We start from the raw sequence: 27,501 nt of genomic DNA on the forward strand, positions 1-27,501 counted from the left end.
GGTAAATCGCCTGGGAGCTACTCCTGTCTTAGCCGCACCCTACTGCTGCTTCTGTTTCACTGCTCACTGCTGCCAACAGGAAGCGCAGTGGCAGTGGTGCCACTAGCATCCTAAAGGGCACTGTGGTTGAAGAGGGTGGGAGCATACCAAGCAAAAAGACCTTTCTCTGCGGACCATACATCTTGTTCCACAGATGTTCCCCTCCCCTCCTATCCCTAATCCTGGGGTTAACCCTAATCCCCTCCTGATGTCAAGACCAAGCCCTGGAAAACAGAGCAACTTGCTGCACCTGCTGGGCCTCACATAGCTTGCCTCTTAGCAGTGTGCTTATTCCAGGTTAAAAGCAGAAAGACAAATGGGTCCCGTCCCAAAGAAATAGTAGGTATTCCTATAGCCTGCCTCAGCCCCCACTGCTAAAAAGGAGAGAGTGGCCCTTAACTAGGGCTTAGAAACATTGTTTCAAGTTACACTCACTGCAGTGGGATTTCCCATACCCCATCCCTACCAGCAAGCAGAACATCTAGTCTAGGGGTTTGTGTATCTGGGGATTTAGCGTCTTTGAAAGTGAATTGGGTTTATGTGCTTCTGGCACTAGGATCCATAATGTGGAGTCAGAAGATAAGGCAACTTGTTAATATCCTTCTTGTCAAGTTTATAATTTCATTTCATTTGTGTATGGTGTCCGGGAGAGGAGTGACCAGGCAAGATGGAAGAAGGAAGGACATGAGGATAAGGGAAAATGGATGCAGTGTTGAAGTCACTTCCAAGACTACAGAATAATCTGGAGCCAGATCACTGGCAGAGCTGAAGAGGTGCGGAAGGGGGAATTAAAAGCCAGTGTGGTAGCCTAGTGGATAAAGTCCACTTAAGGGGCCAGTGTGGTAGCCTAGTGGATAAAGTCCACTTAAGGGGCCAGTGTGGTAGCCTAGTGGATAAAGTCCTTGCCTTGCAAGTGCTGGGTTACCATATGGACACTAGTTCAAGTCCTGACTGCTCCACTTCCTGTCCAGTTCCCTGCCTGTGGCCTGGGAAAGCAGTTGAGAATGGCCCAAAGCCTGGGGACCCTACACCCTTTTATGAGACCCAGAAGAATATCCTGGCTACTGGTATTCTTCGCTACAGAGGGGACCTCATTAGGAGTGTGTCTCAGGAAGCTCATTCAGGAATTGGTGTGAAGAATGGGTAGAGCCAGAGAGAAGGCAAAGAGGTGATGGAGAAAGCTACTACTGTGATGCTCAAGAAAGAAATCAATGAGCTAAAACTGTGGCAAAGAGAATGGAGAGGATAGAAAGGATTTGAGAATTATAGAGATTTAGACAGGGGGTGGGGAAGGTATCAAGTTTGGGCCCCTGGAAACAGTCTTGCATGGGTAGAAAGATAGATTCATGTTAGGCTTGATTGGCTTTGAGCAGACTATGGGAATGTCCAGGTGGAAATGGCCAGGAAAGAGCTGGGTAAGCAAACAAGGATTTGGCATGTGGTCACAGAACAGTGTTTTCTGGAATGGGTTTTTGTCCTTCTCCCCCAACAGAGGGGCATTTGGCAAAGAATTCTCAGGTTCCTATGTCAGAAATGTGGACCTTGAGAAAACATGGAGTAGAGTGGACTGCTGAGAGTGAGAGCATGGCTGGGAAAGGAGCCTTAGAGATGTCCAGGCACTTCAAGGATGCCAGAGAAGCAGACACTCTGGGAGGCTGAAAAGAAGATGAGCTTACTCAGTTACTGAGCTTTGTGCAGCTCAGAGATATTGGGGCAAAAGAAAAAGTGAAGTTTTCTAGTAAAACAACCTCCCTGGAGGGCATAAAAGAAGGAGCAGTTGGCAGAAAATGCTGATAAATCCCTCCCCAACAGCCCCCTCTTTAGAAAAACCAGACCACTAACAGGCCCAAAAGTTTAGTCACAAGAGCTCAAAGCGCCTCCTTCTGGAAGGACACACAGAGCCGTCAGGGAAACCCACTGTTACCTTCTTACTTGTGTAGTTAAACCAGTGCAGAAGTCTGAACCTCCCCCAAGTGTGTCCTGCTGAGCCAGTAAGAGACTGACAAGTAATTCACCTCTCATTTTCCTGGTAGGAATACAGGCTTAACATCTTTTGCAGACTGACTGAATTTTGTTGCTGGAAATGGCTTGAGATGTCATCCAAGCTGTTTCCCTTGTTTGATATTCTACTAGCTTAGTTTGCCATTTTGGGGGGTTTAAAATCTGTTCCACAGAAACCGGACCCTCTCTTTATTGGCTGCGTTAAGACACCATTAGGCTGCTTCTAAATAGGACCAGATTTGTTGGGTAAATTTTGAAACCAATTTGTCTCATCTCTCCTTTCAATTAATCATGTTTAATTCATGGCCCCCTTCCAGAAAATAAGATGCAGTGTTTAAAAGGCTTAGGTTCATATCTTGCCCATTGCAGATGTCCCATAAATAGCAGTGTGACTGCTACTTCTGGAACTGTTTAATCGCTAACCTGTGTGAGGGGTCAAAACTAAACCAGCTTTTTCAGTCTCAGCTTTGAAGACAAAAGTGTCTATAGCATTTCATTCAGATTTACAATTAACCCACGTGTTAAAGCATTAGCATTCAAAGAACATCTTTCCTTGTTTCTCATATCTTTAGACAATAATATGTACTTAGAAACCTTCCTGTTGGAAGATTGTATACACTTTTTACAGTAAACCTTTTTTGTGTACAGCTGAGCGAGAACTGGTGTTAGTAGCTTTTCCTAAACGAATACCATAAAAGAGAAAATAAAGCATGCATACTTGCATTCCATGGTTCACAGCTTCTGAGTCAACTCAAGTAACACTCTCCAAGCACATAAAAAAAAATCATAGGCTGTTAGGTTGGAAATTGCTTGCATGAAGGGGAGAAAAATATCTTCAGAATGTGAATCCAAAGTTTTCTTAGTCTCTCCAATTCCCGACTCCCAGTTCCACTCTGGACTGGGAGGGGAGTAAGCAGTTGGAAGATGTAAAGTGGGGAATGTTGGTAGACAACATTTCACTGCTACCCTCTAACAGTTCTGTTAATCCCCAGCGAATCAAGTGCAAATCAAGTGCTGTTCTGGAACCACTTAAGCCAAAACTTATTATCTCTCAGCTACCACCACAAAAACAAACTCCGCACCGGTGGGAACGGGGACGCCGGGGCAATAAAGGCTGAGCATTCTGTGCCAAAGTCTACTGTCCTCCCAGGAAACTCGCACCCACCCAGCACTGCCCATGCCCCCTGCTGGAGACGGGAAGTATTTTCAGTTTCAGAACTGGAGGGCAGTAAAGGTTCCCTTTCGCCTTTAACTTGGGGAATCTCCTGGGACAGAGGACGCCCAGATCAGTGGCGTTTTGTTTGTTGAAATTCTCTCTTCACCTTCTTGTATCTGATGTTCAGAAAGAGACTCTTCGTACGGAGAAAAGGGGCTAGTCGGACAGAAAAAAATGGGGGAAGGGGAAACTTTGGGAAAATGCAGGATTGCAACCCTGGGCTGTGGCCCGGAGAAGATGATGTCACCGCTGCTGCACGGAGGGGTCGGGGGTGGAGCAGCCTAGGGGAGCCCGCGCCGCGCCTGCAGCTGCCAAGGGAGCGTTCCGAGCCCACGTCAGGGGAGGTGTCGGGATAAATAGGGTCTCGCAATGGCCATGGCTGGCTTCACTACGATCTGCAGGGTCCTGGGCTGTAGCTGCCCCGGCGGGGTCGTGCTCTGGAGGCTGAGGACTGGCGCTGCCGGTGCTCCGTGCGCAGGAACGCGGAGACCAGCGACCGAACCTCCGGACCCCGCATTGCTGCCCACTTGAGATCTGGTGCGAAATTTTTCCTGCTGTCCGGAAGACTTCTTGGGAGAAGGGACGGCGAGAACCTGGGGGAAGCGAAAAGAACAACACCTTTTCCGCCTGTCGGTGTCGCGCAGTGGGGAAGCCCAGCCATGCTCCTGTCTCTCCTGGTGGCGTTGTGCCTGTGGCTGCGCTTGGCGCTGGGTGTACGCGGCGCGCCCTGCGAGGCGGTGCGCATCCCCATGTGCCGGCACATGCCCTGGAACATCACGCGGATGCCCAACCACCTGCACCACAGCACACAGGAGAATGCCATCTTGGCCATCGAGCAGTACGAGGAGCTAGTGGACGTGAACTGTAGCGCGGTCCTGCGCTTCTTCCTCTGTGCCATGTACGCACCCATTTGCACGCTAGAGTTCCTGCACGACCCCATCAAGCCATGCAAGTCGGTGTGCCAGCGTGCACGCGATGACTGTGAGCCACTCATGAAGATGTACAACCATAGCTGGCCCGAGAACCTGGCTTGCGACGAGCTGCCCGTCTATGACCGTGGCGTGTGCATCTCACCTGAGGCCATCGTCACCGACCTCCCCGAGGGTGAGGCCGGGGGGAAGAATGGAGAAGGAACCACGTGAGGTTCTGGTGGCCACACCTGGGGCTGCCCGTGGGAGGTGTTCAGCTTCCATCTCACTCCTGAGGAAATGGCGAGGGATGAGGGAAGACCTTGTGTCTAGAAAATTCTGGTTTTCCCACAGGGGTTTAGGGAGCTGGGATTAGGAGCACCTTATTCCATGGAGAAGATAAAAGAGGAGGATTTATTTTACTTATACAGGAGCTACTGGGTGAGGTTTTCAATGACAGTCAATAGCCCAAACACTAATCACAGCAGAAACGATCATACTATATCTATGCACACAAGCACACTGCCTATACAAGTATTGACTGTTTTTAAAACCATCCTGGGTATGAGTGAGTGGTGCTAACACTCTCTGTTTCAAAGTTACTCCCGCCAAGACTGAGGTTTGTAAATTTAGGCACCCTGGAAAGTTGTGACCTCAGGCTCCTGGTCATTGACCAGGAACCAACTCCTGTGGCATCTAGTCTCTGTTTTCACTTCCTTCTTTTCTCTTTGATCATTTTGCTGCTTTTCTTGGAGGAAGGAGTGAGTTCAAATGCATTTCTGAAACTTCAGAATGTTTTTGCATTCTTCCATCCAGGCTTTCTCTGACTCACATTTAAAGAAATGACAGTGTTGTTTTGGTACAGTCTGAGGATTTGTACCTCGGAATGCTGCCCTCAGCATGGAGCAAGAGTAAGTGAAGGGGCAAGTTAAAACTCCTCTGCACATTAGGCTTGTAGGTGGAAAAAAACATTTATTGCCTAAGTTATATAGATTTTGAGCGTTGGTGTTTGGGTTTGGCTTTGTAGCTGATGACTGTTACTGCACTGGAAAATGAGAAAATCTGATTTGAACGTATGCGGGTTGTTCTGATTATCTTTAACTGTCCACTTGGACCATTAACATCTTCAATTCATTTTGGGAAAGATGACTGTGATCTACTCAGGTTGACTTTGTGTACCAGCCAAGTTAAATAGATGTACATTCACACCAACTTACACTTGGATGGGCTGAGTCACCTGTAAGTCTTTATCTCAAATACTGTTCCTTGTTGATGCTGTAGTGGTGTGCATTATCAGCTGGTATCTTGTTTCCCATCTCCAACCATGCCTGTGCTGCACTTTTTGTCTTGCAGATGTCAAGTGGATAGACATCACTCCAGATATGATGGTACAGGAGCGGCCTCTTGATGTTGACTGCAAGCGCCTCAGCCCTGGTGTGTCATCCCTTTTGCACGGCTGCCTCTCCTTTGTCTCCCCAGAAGGATTTCTGTACCCTTTCCTAACCTATTGTCCTCTCTTTTACCTTTTCCAGATCGATGCAAGTGCAAAAAAGTCAAGCCAACTTTGGCAACATATTTGAGCAAGAACTACAGTTATGGTAAGTCAGCTGGGAAAGCGGGTTGCTTCTGAGACTTGGCGTGGCACCAAACCATAACTGTGGTGCTGTTGTCTCTGTTCCAGCCAGACTGATGATCACGTGGCAAGAAAGAGAGCCGCTATTGTTGACTTTTTTTTTCTCTTAGTCATTTCTGTGGGCTCCAAACTGCAGAGTACCAATTGTAAAACTGATTGCTTTTCTGGGCAAATCAGGTAAGGACCAAGTGAAGTACCCAGTTGGTAAGCAGAGTAGGTAACAAGTTTAACACCTTTATCCTGATTATCTAGGTGGGAAGCACAGCTCAGCCAAAGGACCCTTAGTGGCAAGAAGGATGAGAGAATGATCTGTGGATTTCTTTATCTGAGGGCCTGAAACTGAAGGCATAGACACTCAGAAAACTGAGAACATACATGTAATGCTTTACTTAAAAATAACCACAATCATTTAGTTTCTTAACGAAATTGTGAGGGAAATGTGTTACTTACCAGGCCCTATGGCTGCAGAACTGAAAGAGTTTAAATGCCCTCCTTTCTCATTATTAAGAAAAAAAAATGTTTAACATGTTCTTCAAAAAAATAAGTCAACCATGCTATTTTAAAGAATTTCAATTTTCCTGTCATTGTTTGAGAGTTATTTAATTAAAACTATGTGTTTTTAAAACTTCTATTGCGGCTATTTTGTATTTTATTTTATCTTTCAATTATATCCACTGAAATAATAGAAAACTGTTTTTGGGAGAATGTATTGAGTATATTTGCTTAGTTTACATATCCAAAAGCTGGAATTTTATATCCCTAAGAAATTGTACATTGTGTATCAATTGTGGAGAAAGAATGGCAGAGCAATGTAAAATTTTACTGGAATCACTTCTGAGTTTCGCTGTCAGGTTTGAAAACCATAATCAATGTGGATAATTAAACAACCGAAAAAATACATTATCTCTTTCAATAGATTTTCTTTAAAATCTGTTCTGTGTAGACACTGACTTCATCTGTTCCGCTGGATTTCTTGCAAGACCCAACTTTGGATGCCACTCTGATTGTCACACTGTCCCCTGAAGTGGCCTGTCCTTGGAACTATCTTGATGGTGAAATAATTTTCTGTTCAAGTGTTCTGGTCGCTTTTGAAGCCAGCTTGGTAGGATGGAATCCAAGACAAAACCAAATTAGGCTGATTACAACTCCCTGACAAGTAGAATTATCAGGGGACTAAAGAAGCTAGGATTGAAAACTAGGTCAGAGACACCGACATTCCTGACCACCTGAAATGAGAGTGCCACATCTCTTCACCAGAGCTGTCACTTTGTCAACTTGTGAGATGAAAACATTTGAGAATATTAATCCTCATAAACATATTCCAGTTTTAAAATATTATGCTTCCAATGAGTTTGTGGAACTAAAGTATCAAGTTCAAATATCAGAGGAGGCTTTTGAATCTAAGACTCTGTGATTCTCACTTCCCATTGCCACAAGAGGGAATATAAACACATAAATGTTTATGTGGCATCTTCACTGATTATACAGATCAGACTAAAGCCAGATTTTTTATTTTGCAGGTGGAACAGATACCACCATTTCTGATTTTCCTCTAAATGCTTCAACAACACTTATATCAATTTTTAAATTGCAGTTATTCATGCCAAAATAAAAGCTGTACAGAGGAGTGGCTGCAATGAAGTGACAACAGTGGTGGATGTGAAAGAGATCTTCAAGTCCTCATCACCCATCCCTCGCACTCAAGTCCCACTGGTTACAAATTCCTCCTGTCAGTGTCCCCATATCCTACCGCATCAAGATGTTCTCATCATGTGTTATGAGTGGCGTTCGAGGTGGGTGTGATGCAATGACAAGACTGCTTATGCAAACCGAATCTTAGTTAACAGTCTCTGTTTAAAGATATAAGGCAAAATGGTGTCATATTCTTTATGAAGAATGTAGTTTTAATCAGAACTTCTGATGGAATGCCAGATATCCTAAATATCAGAAAGTGAGTGTAGAGAATAGAATCTCTACCAATCAATTTCAGAATTTACTAAATGATTTCCACATTGTAAAGGCAAATGAATTGCTTTGAGAAAGAGCAGTTCTTTTCAAACCCTTCAGACAACTTTAGTCTAGAAAACACTGGATCTTTTATTCATAAGTAAGGTTTGAACAGATAACTGAATGATTCACACATACACACATATACATGTGTATCTCTTCAGGAGTGTGAGCCGCTGTATGACACTCCCCTTGACATCCCTTTATACATTGGTATATTCCTTACAGCACAGACGAACTCTGCATCCTGGTTCTAGTATGAATGCATAACTTATGCAACTTACTTCTCCGATGAACTCATTCACGCTAACACAGTCATACCCAGGTATCTTCTGTTTCTTCTGTATACAACTCAAGCTTCTGTGCCTCCAAAAGAAAACAAAAACATGTTTTGTATCTAGCCTCACTTGAATTCTTTGTGCTGTTTTCCATCGCTACCTGTAGACCTCCGCATGCTGTGCATGAGGTGCTTTGCATACACAACTTAAAACCATTCCTCCACTTAAATCCTGTTACTCCAAAGAAGCAAGTCAGTGTTTGGGGGCTCGTCTCTTGTTTGATGCATTTCACTGCTGCCGTGCCCAGCACAGCTGAGGTTCTATCCCATCTCCAGGGATTAGTAAAAAGGGGAGTACAGCAGTGCAGGAAAGGCTAAATATATTGTAGATATCCACAGTTGTAATATTATACTACATCACACTGATCTTTGAGGTTTTCATTCTAATTATATTAGCAAATCATACAATTATAAAAGGATATATGCAATGTGATCTAAATATATAGTATGATATAATCTATCTGTACATATGTGTAAATAGAGGTACAAGGGAGAATGCGAGAAAATATGAACAAAATATACAAGTGAAAGACATGGAAATTATGGGAAAAAATTTAAAAATACCTTTTCCTACTTGAAAACTTTCTGCGTATATAACTAAGTGGTGCTTATTCGGGTAATTTTTTTTTTCCAGAATGATGCTCCTTGAAAATTGCTTAGTTGAAAAGTGGAGAGACCAACTTAGTAAAAGATCCATAGTAAGTATTATTAGCAAAAATGTACATACAGGTATAAATTAATAGAAAGAAGTTCTATAGAATTTGAGAATTCTTTATTTTCTCTCATACCCAAGCTCTCATAAGAGCCATAAATAGCAACAGTATTTGTCTTTGGAGTAGATAAGACTGTAACAATTGTCACTTTAATCATAAATCTGCCATCTAAATTCAAAGGTTATATATTTGTATTCAATATATATATGTGTGCAAATATATAGTGTACTGTAATATATATTCCAAACTAAAGTACTTTTGTTTATTGTGCTATATTTATTTTTAGCAGATAATTGATCCTGAAACAATTAATATCCACTTAGATTAAAATTAATATTTGGAGGAACGCCAATGCCTCGCTAGAACTGATTAACTGTTGTACGCAGCATACTCTTAGATCTGATTTTAATGGTAATATGATACTGATAATTCATGATACTGAGCAGAAGTAAAATAATTCTTCATCCAAAAGTGTAAAATTATAGTATGAATTATAGTATGAACTAACAATATCAGGTAATGAGTTTGAAATTTTAAAATATCCCAGCTCCTGAAAATATGTTTAGGTACATTTAGGAAGATGTAGCTTTTTCCTGTCACCAAAGGTACTGCTATTTTAGTATTCTGTTAGTTTTTATTAATAAAAATTGTTGGATGAGACAATAGGAAGTATTAATCGTTGACTTATGGAGAAGGTGAATCTAGCATAGTCTCCCCAACCCACGTCACTTCTGAATATGACGAAACACAACTGTGTTAAAGCTGAGGATTGTGTTGGGTGGTACTAGACAGAAAATGCTAGCAGGCTGGGTTGCTTGATTTCTCAAGACTACAGGAGGTTAGCAGCATGAATGGAGAATGGATTCTAAGTTTCCAAAACTGTTGAGAGGCATGACGGCGTTAGGAATCAAAGCTATGTGAGCAATTCGCTTTGCCAGCAAGCATTCCAGTATGTGTGGGAGAAAACTGGAAAATACTACCGAACAAAAGCAACACATAGGAATGGGTTTGTTGTTTTAAAATACAATTGGATTGTACCTAGGAGGGTAGGAGCTGTGTTTTCTTTTCCTTTAGAACTCTCTCTGGCCGAAAATTGTGCTCAAACTTTTGCTGAATGAAATACTCATGTATTCTAACAAAGCAGAAGCATGTATTAGAATGGAAAGTGGTATCTATTCAAGTAGGCTAAGTTTTTTTCTTCCATGAGGTTTTTACAGAATAAATCTACTGTCAAGGAAACTGATTACCTAGAATGACTCATGTCCCTGATATCTGCATAACTGATGCTTCAGTACATTACACTAATCCCACACCCTCATAGTCAGTTTTTTGCCTCCTGTTTTAGAAAGTAAAATAAAATGTTTTGAGAAAGGGATAAAGAGAAAGACCATGTTCATGTATTTTAACTATGTTGTTATATTAATTTTGTATGAACATGCTATTTTTGCTCATCACTAATCTGGAAGCTAACCTTACCACATGTAATATGTGCAGGAAAAAATCTTAGTTTACATAGATTTTGTAACTGTTTATGGTTTCAGGGATCCACTGATAATCTTAGGAAAGGCATGTTCATTGTGGAAAAAGGAGATTGTTGGAGTACATATAGTTGAACGTCCATCTTCGGATGTTGGAGAATTTAATGAACAAATGTGGAATAAGAGATTTCTGATTTGTTAGTGAGGCTGGGTGAATGTTTGCTGTTAGTCATTTTACAGTCTTTTTAGAGGTTTTGCTCTATGGGAAATGGTGCATTTTAGGGCTGGTGATCAAAAACGCATGGAGGGCATTGGGTTCTGGAGCTTTGATGAATGGATTTGAATCTTGACTGTGATACATAAGCTGTGCAATCATCTGCAAATAACCTCTTTGTGCTTGTTGGTTAGTCATGAAATTGGTGTCTAACTAGAAACACTGTTGTGTGCATCGATGGAATGAACATGCGTCATGACTTTCTCATATATAGAACATTTTCCAAGTCACCCTGTACATTTTGAGTACTTGAGGGAGTGTTGCTGTTTATGGTAATGTTTCCACTGTTAGTCTATAATGGTGATGTAAGAAATTGCATTAGAGTATGTACTTGGCCCAGTAGTTAACAGGCTAGTGAGATACTCACTTGCCATTTCAAAGTTCTGTCCTCAGGTATGGATGCTGACTTGAGTATCTCACCTTTGCAGACCGTGGGAAGCAGTAATAGACAACTTAAGTAGTTGAGGGCCTGCCCTCTATGTGGGAGATCTGGATGGAGTCCTTAGTTCTTGGCTTCAGCCAGACCCCCAGTCCTAGCCGCTGTGGGAGCGGCATTTGGGCAGTGAACCAGTAGGTGAGAGCTCTCTGTCTCTGTTTCTCTGTCTCTCAAACAATGATTAAACACACTGATACATTCTGTTGTTGGTTTACCAGAATAAAGGTGTGAGGGATGTATTTGACACTCACGTGTACAAATTGCCTCCCAGCAGTGGGAAGAGAGGCTGCAGGAACAGCAGAGAACAATCCAAGACAAGAAGCAAACCACCGGGCGCACCAGCCGTAGTCATCCCCCCAAACCAAAGGGAAAGCCACCTGCTCCTAAACCAGCCAACACCAAGAAGAACATTAAGACTAGGAGTACTCAAAAAAGAAAAAACCCAAAGAGAGTGTGAGCTAACTGCCTTCCAGAATGGCGATCTCCTTCCAGGATGAGGCCAGGCATTGCCTGGAACACACCCCTAGCCCTAACACCTCCCTGCAGCACTCTGCGTAGACACATCTTGCAGTAGTTTCCTTAGCATTGTGCTTCACTTTTTCTCTCTAAGACATCACAGAGTGACTTAACAGCCATCATGGTAGTTTGCCATTGGAACTGAAGAATGAAGTAAAGCTGGTGGAAAATGCCTAGTACATCCTGAGTAGCCTGTGTGTGTACTCTGAATGATATTCTGGGAAAAGTTCTTACAGTTCGGCCTAGGACGTACATTATGAAATGAATGCTGTGTTTCGAACAAAACCCTTAATGGTTAACAATATTTTTATTTCTGTTGATTTATTAAAATGTTAGCAACATCTGAAAATGTAATAGAAGATAAAATGCTTCCAAGGAATAAGGAAGAGCAAATCATGTAAAAAGACCTTTATGTGTTTTTCGTCTACAATGAGAGTTTTGTGATGAAGGAGGATTTGGGAAAAATTTAGGGAAGTAGGATGTGGGAAAGTGTTATGTTTATGTGTTTTCTTTATTTTTTTTTTACAAAGATGACTTTCTGCTCTACTTTTAGCTAGAAACTCTAAAAATTAAAATAGCAATAGTAATACATAAATAAAAAGGAGAAGCAGACAGATCATATCTGGATTCTTGTTCTTTGGTCCTTGTGCCATGATGAAGAGAATGTGATCTTTTTTATGATCAGTTGCTTCTTGCCATAAGTAGTACCAGGAACTGTGAGTTTGTCTCATGATAATCGGGGCATCAGTTAGTCGATTCTCATGTATTTCACATCCACAACAGGAGAGGTATGTCATTCATCTCAACTTCCAGGCATCCTGGAGTTATGATCACCAAGCCTGAAAGAATGTTCTCTTTGCTGATTTCTGGTGCTCTCAGAATGTCTGTGAAGCGTTGGTGAGAGGGCTGCAACACCAACTGACTCTTATCCATCGACTCTGCACCTGGAGGAAGAGGCTGAGACCCCCTGTCCATCCACTATGCACAGAGATGGCAGAATGCTCTAGAAAGCTCAAGACTAATTCCTCTTTAGATATGCAGTCATCTTTATTTTTCAAACAAAGAATACTGCCATAAGTAGTACCAGTAGTACTGACTGCACATAAGATAATGAAATACATGATTTAATGTCATCTCTGTAGTCATGGGGACATGGAAGTAAGGACAGAGTGGAGAAACTAGGCTAATGAGAATGCTGATGTGTGCACTCACCTTCTCCTGAATGCTTTGTTCTACATTGTTACCCTTGAGTGGCAGAATTTTTAAAAATCTTGTGTATCAGCCTGTACCAGGAATATGATGCAAACATTCCAGGTGTGATCCTGCTGTATAAAGGACAAAACCCTTGATCCATAGGTATAGTCAAGCAGGTACTTCACATAGTATCCAAACTCAACCGTCTTGGACAGACTCCTGGAAGACACTGGTGGCCTATTTTAACTCCTTAACACAGTAGGAATTCTTGAGAATGTGGGAAAGTTCAAGTGGAAACTTTTCACAGAAATGCAGGGAAAGATATCTTTTAAAAAAAAAGGTGAAATGCAAAAATTCTTATGATAAGTGTTTGGAGATAACTGTGCGAACTTAAGGAATGCATCCATCAAAGACTTACCTGAAGTTATATAATGGTTATTACACACAAACCTTCCTGATTGAGACTCTTTTTTTCAGTTTAGTCAGTGAAAGATAAACCAGAGCACTGTTTGATTATTTATTATGAAAAAGCTGGAAATGAGCATTGGTACCAACTGAGGATATAGGTCCTAGAGTGGCTTCCATGTAAGCACCAAGAATTTGCTTTTCTCAAATGCTTTCTTTACTTAAATAAATGTGATAGATTATAAATACAAATATGTGGGCAAGAGGTGAAGTATGTCTCTGATGTGGTAACTATTTAGGAATCAGGATGCTTTGATAAAAAATTATAATATTTTTATATCAGCTAATTTTATAATTTTGTACAACTGGGAGCATTTCTTTTAAAAATGCTTCTTGGGCTGTTAATAATGGTAAAAATGTAATCTTGTTCCATAAATGTTCAAAGTAAAGATATTCAATCAATGCACAAAATAAGAAATAACAAAATTAAAATCATGTCATTTCCCACTTATAACTATGCAGAGTTAATCAGTTGTCCAGAAGTCCCTGTACATTTAGATCATGATTTGAAAAAGTGAAAGTGACAGACTGAAAACTCCCTGTTTTATATCTTGTTTCCTTCCTTTGGCCCTTTATTAATATTTCACTTAAAGCAGATATTGCACCATTTGTCACAGTTGTGTTATAGTCTGTGTTGTACACTACTCAACAAACACTTTTGGGGATTTGGATATTTTCTTAACTGAGCATATTGAATAACTGCATAAGCATTTAATAGCCAGATATGTGTTCACATCTTTAATTAGTCACTTGAGATGAGTTTGTTTAAATAGCATTGTTAGAAGGATTAGGCTCCTTAAAAATTTATGATTGTTTTATTAGTGGTGCTTCAGAATGCTTGAAACATAGGTGAGTGACGGTATTGATTTTCCAGTTCCCTTTTTTAGTGTTCTTCTTTTTAACCATATTTTTAAAATCAGTTAAACCTCTTTAGTCAAGGCTAATGCTTTGGCTTGTATAAGATTTGTAATGCAGGATTCCACATTCTGTGGCCTCGGCCCCAAATATGGCAGTTTTGAGGTGGTGGAAAGTGTAAAAAGTGTAGTCTATAAGATGCTAGCTAGTCATTGAGGGTGCTACTCTCTTAAGGAATTAATGTAATTCTCTGCTTGTGCATGAATAGTTTTTGTTTTGTTTTTTTAGACTAGTAGTACATTTTATTGTTATGTACCATAACAGGAAATACAGGGTTTTCATAGTAGTCACAGTAGTTACTCTTATCTCAGTATGTATCAGATAATACATATGGAGGCATTCTTTCTTTTTTTCCCCTGTGATGGGGGTTCTTTTTCTATTTTTTTCCTTCCTTTTTATTTTTAATTTTATGATATAAATCCTGTAGGCTCTGGGATTTTCCTTACTCCCTCTCAAAAGCCCCTCTTCACAACGTATTTCCCCTATATTATTACAATAGTATAGTCCTTCCTAAGCAGTCACAAGTCAATCATTTTGCTATCCAAGTGTGTCCTGACATTGTCAGTACATAGTTACTATACATTGCCTTAAATGAGAAGCCATAAAACAAAGTCAACAACAGGAATAAAATTTAAAAAAATTTACAGCACCATGGAATATGCTAATATTCTACTGAATAACCAATGTAGAAATGAAGAAATGAAAACCAAGAAAGCTTCTTGGAGAAAATGATGCTACTGTGTGATTTATGAGTCAGTGAAGAATTTAGTAAGAAAAAATAAACTACTTTGTAGAAATGAAAATAAAAATAAAAATATGAAAACCGATGAGATATAGCAAAAATAGTATTGAAAGGGCTATTGATCTTATAATTTGCATGAAGGTTGCCTTATATCAGAAAGGACATACAGTATTTGTCATTTTGAGATTGATTTATTTCCCTCAGCATAATGGTTCTAGTTGGAACCATTTGGTTGCAAATGGTATAATTTCATTCCTTTTAATGACTGAGCAGTATTCCATGGAGTAGATGTACCACAGTTTCCTCTTTGGGTTGTTTTCATGTCTTTGCTAGTGTAGAGTGTGCTGCTGTAAGCATAGGATGCAGATCCCTTTCTCATATGCAGTTTTCATTTCCTTTGGATGTATTCCTAGGAGTGGGATAGCTGGGTAATATGGCAGGTTTATCTGGGGTTCTCTAAGCACTCTCAATACTGATTTTCATAGTGGTTGTACTAGCCTACACTCCCACCAACAGCAAAGGAGGGTACCTTTCTCTGCACAGGTGGTGTTGGTGGTGTTCTGAATATAAGCCAGTCTCATTGGAGTTAGGTGGAATGTCAATGCTAGGGAGTCTGAGCATCTTTTAATATGTCTATTAACCATTTGAATTTGTTCTTTTGAAAAATGTTTGTTCATTTCCTTTGCCAATTTCTTTATAGGGTTTTTTGTCTTTTTTTTTTTTTTTAATTGTCACTGGGTTTCTGAAGCTCTTTGTAAATCCTGGATATTAGTCCCTAATCAGTTGTGTACTGTGCAATTCTCCCATTCCGTTGGTTGCTTCTTTGCCTTGTTGATCATTTCCTAGCCGTACAGAAGCATCTCAGCTTTATATAGTCCCACTTGTTTACTTTGGCTTTTGGTATCTTTTTGAAGACGTCTTTCCCCATTTTTGAATCTTGGAGAGTGCTTCCTTCGTTTTCTTTTAATAGCTTTATGGTTTCTGGGTGCTGATTTGGATCTTTGATCCATTTAGAGCCGATTTTTATATGAGGTGACAGGTGGGGGTGTTGCTTCTTACCTTTGCAAGCTGCCATCCAATTGTCCCAACAGCATTTAATTAATTCCTCTCGTGAGGAATTAATGTAGTTCTCTGGTTGTGCATTGGTAGTTTGTTACTAATTAAAAAAAAAAGGTAAGACTTCTCCCTGCCTAGTTTCTGCCTTCCAATTTTGCCATGTGATTTCTCCATCTTGCGCTCGTTCACATAATGATACTACCTACCGTGGGATCTTCAACACAGGGTGGACCATTAGGTTGCCTCATCTTGTACTGTCAATCTACAAAATTGTGAGATAAATACATCTTTGATCCTTACAAAGTATCTAGTCTCAGGCAATTTGAGATAGCAACAGAAAATGGACTAAAATAGATATCTTGGTTAAAATTTTCTCCTTTATCTGCTGTATCAGCTGACAATATTATCAACAGTGCTTATGCTCCAGGAAACTGGGAAAATGAAGGATCGTTACCTCAAAGGAAGATAGTCAATGGCTGGTTAAATGGCTGGTTACATGTAGTTAATGGCTGGTTACATGTAGATAAAAACATGCATGCATACATACATACATACATATAGACAATAGATAGATGATGGGTGGATAGATATTGGCTGTTGGGAAATGCCTTGGCCACCTCTTCTGCTTTTTCAAGTTAATAAAATTTAACAATACAGCTAGCTAACTAAAAAAAATGAAGATTTAGAGTATAGCAGAAATGGCAGGGGACTTTCTTTCAGCCCAATCTTCTTTTGAGATATGTGAGAACTTACATAAGTAAACTTTTTCTTACTTTTCAGTTCCAGGCATATGCCATCTGATCATTTTAATTTCTGTCCTTGGGTGCCTGTAAGACTATCTGTTGTGTCCTTATGTTAAAACCTGCTGATTTGTACTAGCTTGAGAGAACTGGGCGGGGGTAAGGGTGATGGTGGTAGGGAGACTCAGTTTCTGAGTAGAAAGGAAGGGAGGCATTTTCCCAGAAGGTTCTGCTTACTATGATCACCAGTTTTAAATTAATCATATTAGGACTGATGGAATGTAAAAGTTGATGGATAATAATCTTCCTTGCTGGAGAAAGATGTGAGAGTTTCACTGTTGCCCTTCCCCTGTCAAGAAAGACATCTGGGCACCCAGGATTCTAGAATTTTATTTTCCCAGGATGAAGTACAATAACTCAAGCCTGGAATATTAAAGGAATATTCATTTATCACCACAGAAAGAACAGTTAAGAGAAAAAACATGCTACTTTTGGCTACAATCTGATGTATGCTAATCTTGATCACTGTTTCCTAAATGGTTTCTAAAGTATGCTGGAGTAAAGTGGATTTTTTGTGTGTGTGATTCAAATAATTTTCCACTATTATTGAATTCTCAAGACCAGAAAGAAAAATGAGCACAAAAGAATGCAAGACATTAATGTTTTCTGTGTTTTGTCTGATGAACTTTTTTTTTTTTGTGATTACAAGGCACTTGGAAGTATTTTCAAAGAGAAATATGGTTTATAGTCATGTAGATATGCAAATTTGAAACTGCTCCCTTCACACTGTTTTAATCTGGAGCCTCCAAAAGGCAACTGCCAAGGCAGATGTGAATTTGCAAGAATTCTGTTGGAGGAAATATCTGTGAGAAGAAAGGAAATGGGTAGCACTAGATGTTGTTACAGCATGGTTCATGACTAACCCGAAGGTAGGAGAGGAGGGAGAGAGAAGGAAGGTTGCTCCTGAGTGTTTTAAATGACTGAGATGTCTAGGAAATCTTTGGCAAGGTTGACTGCAGAGTCCTTGAGCCAAAGTCACTCATCAACAAGTCTCATTTCCCGAAGACAATTCTGTCTAACAGATTTTGTGGCACTCAATCACCAGCTGACAGCTACCCCTGAGGAGGGTGGCTTTGGTGCAAAGAAAATGAATTTCAGAGGTCATCAGCTAGAATTCTGGGGCCTCTGTGCTTGGACATCTGTGATTTGCATTCTCATGTTCATCGTAGTGTAATAATCACAGAAATATCACAATTAATGGATGTATTTTTTTGCACAATCTATGAAATAGATCAAGCAACAAATGTCTATCAATACACATTTTCTGTAGTTCATATCAATACACATTTTGAACCCCCCAATCCTTTAAGAGTTTTTTCTTTTCTATTCAGATGTATTACAGGGAGTATGTACTAATCACAACTTCAAACATCACAATATTTAGGTGTCTACTTAAGTATTAATGAGAGAGAAAATATGTTTAAAGAGGTCCTTAATATCAGTAGCTATGTCTTTTCTTGTGTAATGTTGGCTTTATATATTCATGCAGTAGAAGCATAAATCTGAGTTGTTAATTGTAAAGTATATACCTGTGAAAAACTGAGGTTAAGCCAAAATGGTATTATAAACAAAACACCTCCATGCTACCAAAGAAAATCTAGAAACCATCACTGCCCAAAACTGGATTTAAAAACAAACAAACAAAAATCATTAACATGTTAACTTTTTCAATAACTTCAGCAATTATGTCACTGAAATATCTTATCAGCTGAAAATCACATAGGCAATTACTGAGTCAACATTCTCCCATTACTGACATAATAAAAAGTCTAACTTTGGAAGTCATCCGAAATGACTTCCAATGAGTATGTGAATTCTGACATCATCCAAGCATGTATCTGTGTCAGGAGATGCACTCCAGTGGGCAGAGAAGGCACTGAGAGAGTCCAGCAGAACAGCTATGAAACAGAATACAGTATGTTCAACGGAACCTGTTCATTTTCTGCAAGGCACTGCTGACAGGAGCAGAATCCAAGAAAACAGGTGCTGGGTTGAAGTCCATGACAAAGCCAGTTCTGAAGGAAGAGGACTATTCTCTCCAGAAAATTAGCGAAGACTCAGACTTTACCTCCAGCTCTGTCTGGCTGTAGTAGGACAGGTCGTTCCCACACAGATCAACTTTCTAAGTTTCTAAGTTTGTCTGTGTGTTTGAAGTCACATCCCCACCATCATGTTTGGCTTTCCATCCCATAAATATTAGTACAGAACTCCAGATACATTGATTTTGTTGTCCTCACTTGTTTTGGCCGTAATGATCCAGGATCTGCATTTTCCCCCTTAGTAACCTAGTTAAATTTGACCGACCCACTTAGCTTGTTTTCTGAGGATTTGGTAGACTATTCTAATCTTGCTTCTCCCCAGAATAAGGAGACAGTTTCAAATAGTGCCAACCCTTGTCCTCATAAGGCTGTCTTGTGTTGATGTGATGAGCCCTGTCAAGCTCAATCCTTCCAAGAGCCACACCACCACAAATTAAAGTTGAATTGAATTTATCTCTTTGGACATTGATTATTAGATTTCTCAATACTTACCTCCAGCCTTATATGTCTTGCAACTAACGGGAGCACAAATACACAACTGAGTGCATTCTGCCATCTGCTGGTATCATAGGATAGCACTCCTGAGAGATCTGTAAATGGTTTGCCACATAACACTGTCACATTATAAATACCCAAACAGACTGCCCATATAAAATAGATAATTTCATTCAGTTTGACAGAGTGGACAAAAGTGAAGGAAGTGAGGAAGGTGAAAATTTTCTTCTTACTACTTATTTCTCTATCTAGCCCAAAGGAAGCAAATAATTTGCTTTAGTTGAAAAAAAAAAAGAAGAAATTCTTTGAAGACAAATGGAAAGCTGCTTTAGTCTGTATAGTTTAGTGGTTTTGTAGGCATACTTGTCGAATATTGGATTGGTGTACTCAAAATTTGAGGTGAAAATCTGTCCCACTAAAAAGAGTCAAGGCTTGTGAGAATCTTAACATCATTAATGTTAGCGTTTAGAAACTAGAATGGAAATGAAATCACACATCATTCTCTCTCACAATCCAAAATGTACCCTTTTTGGTGTAATGAAAAGGTGGAATGTTAGCTAACATGCTGAAAACTGCAGATAACCCTGATTAGGAACTTAAGGACATTTTGTTGCAGAGGCACAATACCCTCAAATAGTTGTTCATTATGATCTTCTATCCCTGGGATATGTGCACTATGTTACCTTCATTATGCCAGGCAAATGGCCTGTACAGTCTTGTATTGAGACTGCAAATCATACGAATCTGTGTGACATCTTCTCAGAGTTGTCTCCTAGGAAGTTTGGACTCCAAAATCACTTTTGGATAAATGTGTAAGCAAGCACAGAGATTCATGAAATGCATTTTGCATACCTGTGCCCTTTGCTTCTTAGGATCTCTCCTGCTGTTTTCTCTCTGTACTTCATCTTCCTTTCTTCTCCAATTATTCTGTGGCATCTTTTATGTGTTTATATAAGCCCACTTAAATCCCTTCTTGAAGACAGAGGAAAATAAGCCTTGAGATTTATTAGAAGTTCGCATTTTTATTGTTATTGTGCTTTACCCCACATTTTTTTTCGTGTTGAAATGAATTTTCCTCCAAAAACAGAAAGTCTTTTCCTGTTACTCATCCCAGACAGCCACATGATTATACGTTGACGTGGACATCTTCTCCAAGCTCTAGGAAGAGAAAGAATACATGTCATAAAATAAATGGCCACGCTCTATGCTCAGTTTAATGGGTTTCCATGTCGGAGATTTGCATAAAGGTCCCTCCCATGCGCCACCATCCCAGAGTCTCAAAAATGGCTTTGTTCTTTAGCTAGGCTACCTGATTCAGGAAGTGAGTGATCAACAAGGATTTACAAAGCAACGTGTTAATGAACCAACTCTTGAGCAAGTTTCAAAATACTAAGCTGGGAGTAATTACTCCTCCCGCCCACCCCTGCAACTGTTTTAAGGATTCAGAACTGCTGCTCAAACAAAAGGGGAGCAAGAGAAGTGGAGGGAACCGAGGAAGGACACAGGACTGGCAGTGCAGCTCTTTACCCAGAAGTCTGCAGAGGCTGGAGGGGAAGGGTGAGTGTGGAAGGGGGAGTAGCTGGGAACCAGAAGAGTTCTAGGATTTGTGCTATGGTTACAGTGTATGTTAAAGAAACAAAACAAAACAAAACAACAACAAAAAAGCCTTGGTTTGCTATCTCCCCAAGAACTTTAAGGCTCAATTGCATGTAAGGGCTCTGATGGCAGAAAGGCCTGTGTTCTGCTTTAAATGCATGTGTCCTACACTGGCTTGATTGTCTGCCAATGGGGGAGGGATATTTGGAAGATTCTAGGCAAGGTATTTTTGTGTCTCAGAGCAACCATTCCTTATTCCGTGTGTGTGTGTGTGTGTGTGTGTGTGTGTGTGTGTGTGTGTGTGTGTGTGTGATGGATAAAACTTCCTTCCTAACCACCCACATGTACAAATCAGGGATATTAGGTAGATTCACATTGTATACAAGCACTGAAAATTTTCAACACCCTAAAAAGAAACCCTGATCTTATGACTCAATAGTTTTCAATTTCTCCTTCTATTCTGCCCTTTGAAACCTCTGCCTACTTTGTTTCTGTGATTGCCTGTTGGTACTTAATATAGGTTGGATTTTAGCATATTTGTCTCCATATCTCTCACCCCTTTCATTTAAAAATATTTTCTAGGTCCATCCATGTGGAAGTATGTATTAGTACTCCATTAATTCCTATTACTAAGGAATATTTTTATCCAATAAATTTATTTTATTTTTGATGATGTTTACATAGCTGAGAAGGATGCATATCCATGTGGACCACGGATGAGGGTGGGGAGAGTTGAGCAGTGGGGAAAGTGGATGAGATAACTGTTTCCAATCTCCTCTTTTCTTCCTGTATTTGGGGAAAGTGGGGAGAGGAGGGGAGAGTGTCGCTCCCAGCATCCCAACTGCATCAGTACCCAGAAATAGGGGAAGGCTACCCAGTGTCATCCCAGAGTCCCCAATGTGGAGCATGTTCTGAGGGCACTGCTTAAGTGGTTTTGATAGTTCTGAGATGCTGTTGATTTTGTTGCTCCAAAGATGAGGAAATCCTTCCAAGATCCACTGACTGACAGTTTGTCTTAACAGAGTCTCCACTCACTCAGATACCACTGTCAAGGTTTGACCAAGAGAACTGTCCAATTTATTCTGCTCTCCACGGTATTAGACATCCCCTTCAGGCCTCAATGAACTGGTCGTCATTTCCCCCATGTGCATCTGACATGCTCTCCACTGCTCAGGATTCAACATCCAAACAGACCCAGTTCTGCCACATACACTTCATGGTCAGATCACAGGTCCTGTAATTTCCCCCCTCCAGCTGAAGTTCTGAGTCCAGTGATCCAGTTGATGGGGGTCCCCAAAGAAACCTTGCCAGAGGTAACCCCAGTCCTGACTCCTGTGTGTGCCAGTTGGTGTGGATTCCATTTCAGTCTATCACAAACATCAGCCTACACACACTGGTAGTTGCAGTCACCCAGTCAGTTCTGTGCCTAGCCCCATCTCATATGCAAACCAATGGATGCTGCAGCCCAGAATACTTTATTGTTTATACATATCATAGGTTGTCTATTCATTCTTCTGAGGTCTGAATCATTGAGTTGTTTCTGTCTTTTGGCCACTGTGAATAACTTTCTAACACATCCGGTTATGTGTGTGCTTGAATGCCTGCTTTTAATTCTTCTGGGTATAGAATTAAGAGAGAGGTTATTAGGTAAATTGTAAGTCTATGTTTAAACTCTTCCTTGGTAGCTGTGCCATTTATCAGCAGCATGTAAGAACAGTGTCCACGTCTCTGTGTGCTGCTGACACTTGTTTCACTATTTCAGATCATGGCTATTTGAGTTATATATAAAGCAGTGTGTTATTGTTGATCTAATTTGCACTCCCTTAACAGTAAATGGTGTTGAAGATCTTTCAAGTGCTTTTTTATTTTATCTCCTCTGGGTAAATGTCTAAACAAGTCATCAGTAGCAAAGTGGGAATCGTTGTATTGTTTATTATCTTAGAGGCAAAACTTTCAGGATTTCACCATTCAGTGTATTAGCTATGGTCTTTATCATACTAAATTTTTTTTAAATTTCTATTGAGTTTTTATATTAAAGTGTATTGGATATACTAAGTAGGTTTTTTTTTTTTTTTGCTTTTGTTGAAATGACTACTGCTTTTCTGTCCGTATTCCTTTATATTGATTGGTATTCAATACCAAAACATCCTTGTACTCTTCGTGGTATGAATATTAATCAATCATTCTGTATAATCATTTTATAATTTGTTCAACTCTGCTTGTGAGCATATTGCTGAACATTTTGGCCTCCTCATTCACAAGACGACTTGTTCCGTTGGTTTTGTTGTTGTTGTTGTTTGCTTTTTATAGGGTAAATCTTGTTCCTAGCATGTACATACGCATAAAGACAAGTTAAAAATAACGTGAAAGCAGGGCCGGCATTGTGGCCTAATGGGCAGAGCCTCAGCCTGTATCACTTGGCACTGTATGTGCATGGTTATATTTTGTGGCATTTTCACATGCCCCTTGTCCTGTCACTTTCAGCTTGGAGACATGAATCAATATCTGTGGTTAAAGATTGCATTAAGAAGTGTAGTTGACTGGCCAAGTCTGGGAGGGGAAAATACATGTCTGCTGTAGGTCTTAACCACAACCTGTGGCCATGTGTGGCTGCATTATTTCTCAATCACTGTGTAGTAATTTCAGCTAGTGTCCATCACTTTTTCACATGGAATACTTTCCAGGACAGATGAAATAGACAAGCACACCTTATTCTGATAGCCTCCAGAACGGTTAAATATACAATAATTTTTCAATAAAATATGTTCCATTGTGTGTGGAATTGAGATCCCACACAGGCAATATGGATTGCCATATCTTCAAGTATCCAAATCAGAAGTGATGGTTCAAAGGACAAGAAAAATGCAACAAATTTTTCACACTGTTTGTAACTTGCCTTTATGCCAACTCAGCATTATCAGACATCTGATAAAGTTGGTTCTGGGTTTTGTTGTTTGTTTGTTTTTGTTTAGTTCATTTTTTACTGCTCCGTCAAGTGAGGAGAGCCTGGAGCACCATTTTCCTTGATGTCATCATGATGAAGCCTGTTGACTGCCCTGCACTGAGAGTCTGACTAACTCTCCATTCAGGCATCCTCTACCCAGCAAAACAAAAACACAGCTTGTGGCTCTTATTTCTAACCTGTCTCCCTCTTCGGAGTTGCCTGTGAATCACTACTACCCTACCAAGTAGGTAGAGAAAAAGATAAAACTTTCTGGCTTGAGTGACTGAGAAAATGGTCTGGATTCTAAGGTTAAAGTCAGAGTAGTCCATTTTCAAGTTCCATGGAAACAGTGCAGCGGTCCACAAATCATCTGACCATTTCACATACCACGAAGTGCACAGTTACTATGTTAACTCAGGCTTCCAACAGCTTTTACCTTTATTATGACAGTGCCTCTTTCCTGGAGAGTTTGCATCTCATTTTCCTTCTTTCTGCTTCCTATATGCATCTGCCCAAAGCTTTCATGTTTTCCCTGAAGAGTCCTAAGTTCTTTTAGGAAAAGAACTGTGTATACCTAAACTCCACCAGTGTCCAGCATATAGCAAGAGTTGAACAAATGATTATTGCATGTCACTGGCCCTGAGTGAAATAACATAGCATACATAGTAATAAAAATGCAATAAAATATTTTTGGTACAAAAGTCAGGAGTTACAAATATGAAACTGTTTATATACCTTTGAAAACTGAATTATCTGTCTTTCTGCTCCCTTGTCTCAGATTTTGAAAATCCTGCCCAATGCTTTTAAAGCCTATTTTCATTCCTTGCCTTCTCCAGATAATACTCATACAATATATACCTTCTAATTCATCACTTCATTACACATTAATGGAAGATTGTATTTGTCATAATTCCCTGCCACACAAGGAAGAGGTATTTGCAGAGGTTAGAAAAAGACACATTGCTAATAGAAGCTATCAGCATAATGTTAGCACCTTTGCTGGGTCTCATCCCTGTCGCTCACTCTTCACTGTCATGCTTAGTAAAGCACTGTCTTGGGTGATTGTGACTAGACAATATATCTCTCCATTTTGTAACCCATCATGGAATTTCTTGGACGGCAACAATCCCTATTTATATAGTTTTTTATTAATCAGGAATCTGTAGTTGAGTAGACATACAATATATGTTCTGCCAAAATGAATATTCCTAGATTAAATAGACTTGGTCTCTAATTGAGTCAGACTCATGAGTCCTAGAATAAACAGTACTGCTCTAGAACTTACTATTATTTTGTGTGCATAACATCTTGATCCAATGTTCTTGTACCTGGAGCCATTTTAGTCTAAATGGCAATATTAAGGAAACAAGGTACTCATGTCCTGCATACTTGTATGCTCTTGGGTATAGAGGCATTTGTCCATTTCACAAAGCTTTCTTTTTATGCCCTGGAAACTGATTCTCACCATCACCTATTCAGGAGTAGACAACACTCTACATGCCAAGATGCTAATACAGTCATGTTCATGTCAGCAACTAGAGCAATACTAGCAACTAGAAATGCATTTATGAAATACTCCTTGAAAAGAAAAAAAGAGAGCAGATAGAAACAAATTCCTCATATTACATGAATTCCAACATTTTGCCAGCTGATAGTATCCTACATTACCATGAGTAGTTAATAGACTCCAAGTTTCCGTTTACTTAGAGAATTGTTAGGCAGCTGAATGAGACTCGGGCCCTTCAAAGAAAGGTAATGGAGGGAAGTTGGGGAACTGTATGAAACTGCATGGTTTGAGAGTCAGATTCAAAAATCCAAGAATGTTGCACCTGTTCTGTCTGCACTATAGTTTGGGTACAGCTGCCTAAGTATGGCTCCATGCAACTTGAATCCACTATACCACTGGTATCTGTGAGACTCAGCTTTGGGAGTATAAGGCTGTTATGAAGCAGCATATTGTTTCTGGCAGGAAATAAATTTTGATTCAATAATGTAAGAACATTTTTTGTCTTTTCAAGAGAGGTCTCCTCTCGGCCTGATGAACACAACCAGTCAAAAAGCAAGCATAATACATACTTGAGTTTTCCCTGAGATTCTAAGGGATGAAGTCTCCAAACAGGTTATGGATGGCCTCTGTAGCCTCAGAAACATTGGATGCCCCATGGACCGCGTTTAGCAGCTTGCTTATTCCAAATTGGGCTCGGAGGGAGTTTGGGGACAGTAGTGTTGCTTCCTCAGGGTCTACGGGACCCATCATTCGTCTCCAGTCTGCAATAGCATTCCACTTGGTCAGAATCAGGAGCAAAGACGAACCCCTGCAATGAAGAATGCTTTCAAGAAGGTGTAGGACATTCATGTTGAAGAACCTAGGTGTTTTCTGCCTTTTGTGATTCTGCCTTAATTGATTGACTGGGGGCTATGTGAACTCCAGGCCTGATAGTCTACGTGACACCTGGCAGGACACCTGGCAGGTCATGGAGGCAGACCACTCCTCAGGAAGGAGGTACCTGGTGTTTGATAAGATCCACCGCCCTGTAGCTCATCAATTTGTGCTTTTTCAAAGTTGCTTGCTTCAAACCCACCAGTAGAAGCCTGCTAAATCATGACTGTATAATTAATAGCCTAAAATGTATAAGAACACTGGGCTGTTCAACCGGGAGGCTTGCTCTCTCTCCTTCTCTTTTGCCCTCCCTGCGGATCCTGCAGCAGCCACAGCTACAGCTGCCCCTCTCCCGTCCAGCCCTGCTGGGCTGGGGGTGGTGGCTGGGAGACCTAGGCTAACCTGAATAAACCACATTTATGCCTTAGCACCGACTTCAAACTTGATGGTTTTCTAGGGATTTCCAAATCCGGCACAACAATGTCAGCAGAGTATACATGCAGCTAAAGTGAGGATGCCCCAGGTCTACTGGGAGATCACCTTTTTATTCTGTGTTATTATCATTGTGATTTTGTGATTTTTTTCACTACTTCCTCTTTCAAGAAGTCTTAGATTATATTGGTGCTGTAGTTTAAGTCTGGGGAATATTTGCCAATAGCATATTATTGTTTTTTGTGACTTTAGAGTTCAACATTTACTGAGTGCAGTGGCTCATGTAAGAGAACCTAAGTGGTAGATACTATTGTAATCCCCATCTTACAGATAAAAACTGCAGACACATGTTAAGTACGTTGGGCAAAGCAGGGACTTAAACCCAAAGGACCTCTAACTGTAATGTAAAGATCTGGAAGAAACAGAGAAAAGAAGGGAGGGAAGGAGGAAGTTGGGAAAGAGGGAAGAAGAGAGAAATATAGGGAGAGAATGAAGTAAATACAAAGAATAAATGAATGGTGGATGTCTTTTCAGAAGTGTTTTAATTAAATTTTATGTCAAAGTTTCTGGGAAGAACTTTTACCACTTCACAAGGCTAAGAGTTGTATTTCAGAAACTTACTCAGTTAATGTTGTCAACACATCTTTGTAAAAGTATTTTCCTGTTATTGAGAAATAGATTTTCTCTACATGCTCTGGTGTGAGGACCATTTCCTTCAGGTAGGTCAGAACAAATCCATTCTCCTTAATCAGTTTCAGGATCTCCTCTGGGGAAAACATAAGATTTAAGGATTAGCAGATAGCTATATACTTTTGCTCCTTATGCAGGTGCATTTAAATAATAAAAAAACAACAGCTTTATTGGCCTGTTGTGGTTTAAATTAAA

General features: G+C 40.2%; 2 protein-coding genes across 3 annotated transcripts in view; one reads left to right on the plus strand and one right to left on the minus strand.

Moving 5' to 3' along the window:
- The first annotated feature begins 3,610 nt into the window (after nucleotides 1-3,610).
- Nucleotides 3,611-12,594, plus strand: SFRP4 (secreted frizzled related protein 4). The gene is made up of 6 exons (XM_040964668.1): nucleotides 3,611-4,360; nucleotides 5,518-5,598; nucleotides 5,697-5,762; nucleotides 7,392-7,590; nucleotides 8,776-8,839; nucleotides 11,314-12,594. The coding sequence occupies exons 1-6, from the start codon at nucleotides 3,916-3,918 to the stop codon at nucleotides 11,497-11,499; spliced, it is 1,041 nt and encodes a 346-aa protein (XP_040820602.1). The 5' UTR covers nucleotides 3,611-3,915; the 3' UTR covers nucleotides 11,500-12,594.
- A 7,672-nt stretch (nucleotides 12,595-20,266) lies between these two features.
- The window catches only part of NME8 (NME/NM23 family member 8), a 56,126-nt gene continuing 48,891 nt past the window's right edge, over nucleotides 20,267-27,501 (minus strand). For both annotated transcript variants that reach the window (XM_040964666.1, XM_040964667.1), the window contains 3 exons: nucleotides 27,238-27,382; nucleotides 25,881-26,119; nucleotides 20,267-20,422 (listed from right to left, as the gene is read on the minus strand). In XM_040964666.1, the coding sequence (XP_040820600.1) occupies nucleotides 25,900-26,119; nucleotides 27,238-27,382 (365 nt within the window). In that variant the 3' untranslated portion in view covers nucleotides 20,267-20,422; nucleotides 25,881-25,899. The remainder of the gene's footprint in view (nucleotides 20,423-25,880; nucleotides 26,120-27,237; nucleotides 27,383-27,501) is intronic.

The sequence above is a fragment of the Ochotona curzoniae genome, unplaced genomic scaffold, assembly GCF_017591425.1.
Source record: "Ochotona curzoniae isolate NIBS_2020 unplaced genomic scaffold, NIBS_Ocur_1.0 scaffold_3835, whole genome shotgun sequence".
Classification (NCBI taxonomy): domain Eukaryota; kingdom Metazoa; phylum Chordata; class Mammalia; order Lagomorpha; family Ochotonidae; genus Ochotona; species Ochotona curzoniae.

What these genes read in the sequence shown, in the direction of transcription:
- SFRP4 (XM_040964668.1), top strand. Translation starts at nt 3,916, where the DNA reads ATGCTCCTGTCTCTCCTGGTGGCGTTGTGCCTGTGGCTGCGCTTGGCG. An exon ending in GAGCAAGAACTACAGTTATG is followed by an intron (nt 5,763 to 7,391) that starts GTAAGTCAGCTG and finishes TTTAAATTGCAG; the next exon opens with TTATTCATGCCAAAATAAAA. An exon ending in AACTTAGTAAAAGATCCATA is followed by an intron (nt 8,840 to 11,313) that starts GTAAGTATTATT and finishes ATTGCCTCCCAG; the next exon opens with CAGTGGGAAGAGAGGCTGCA.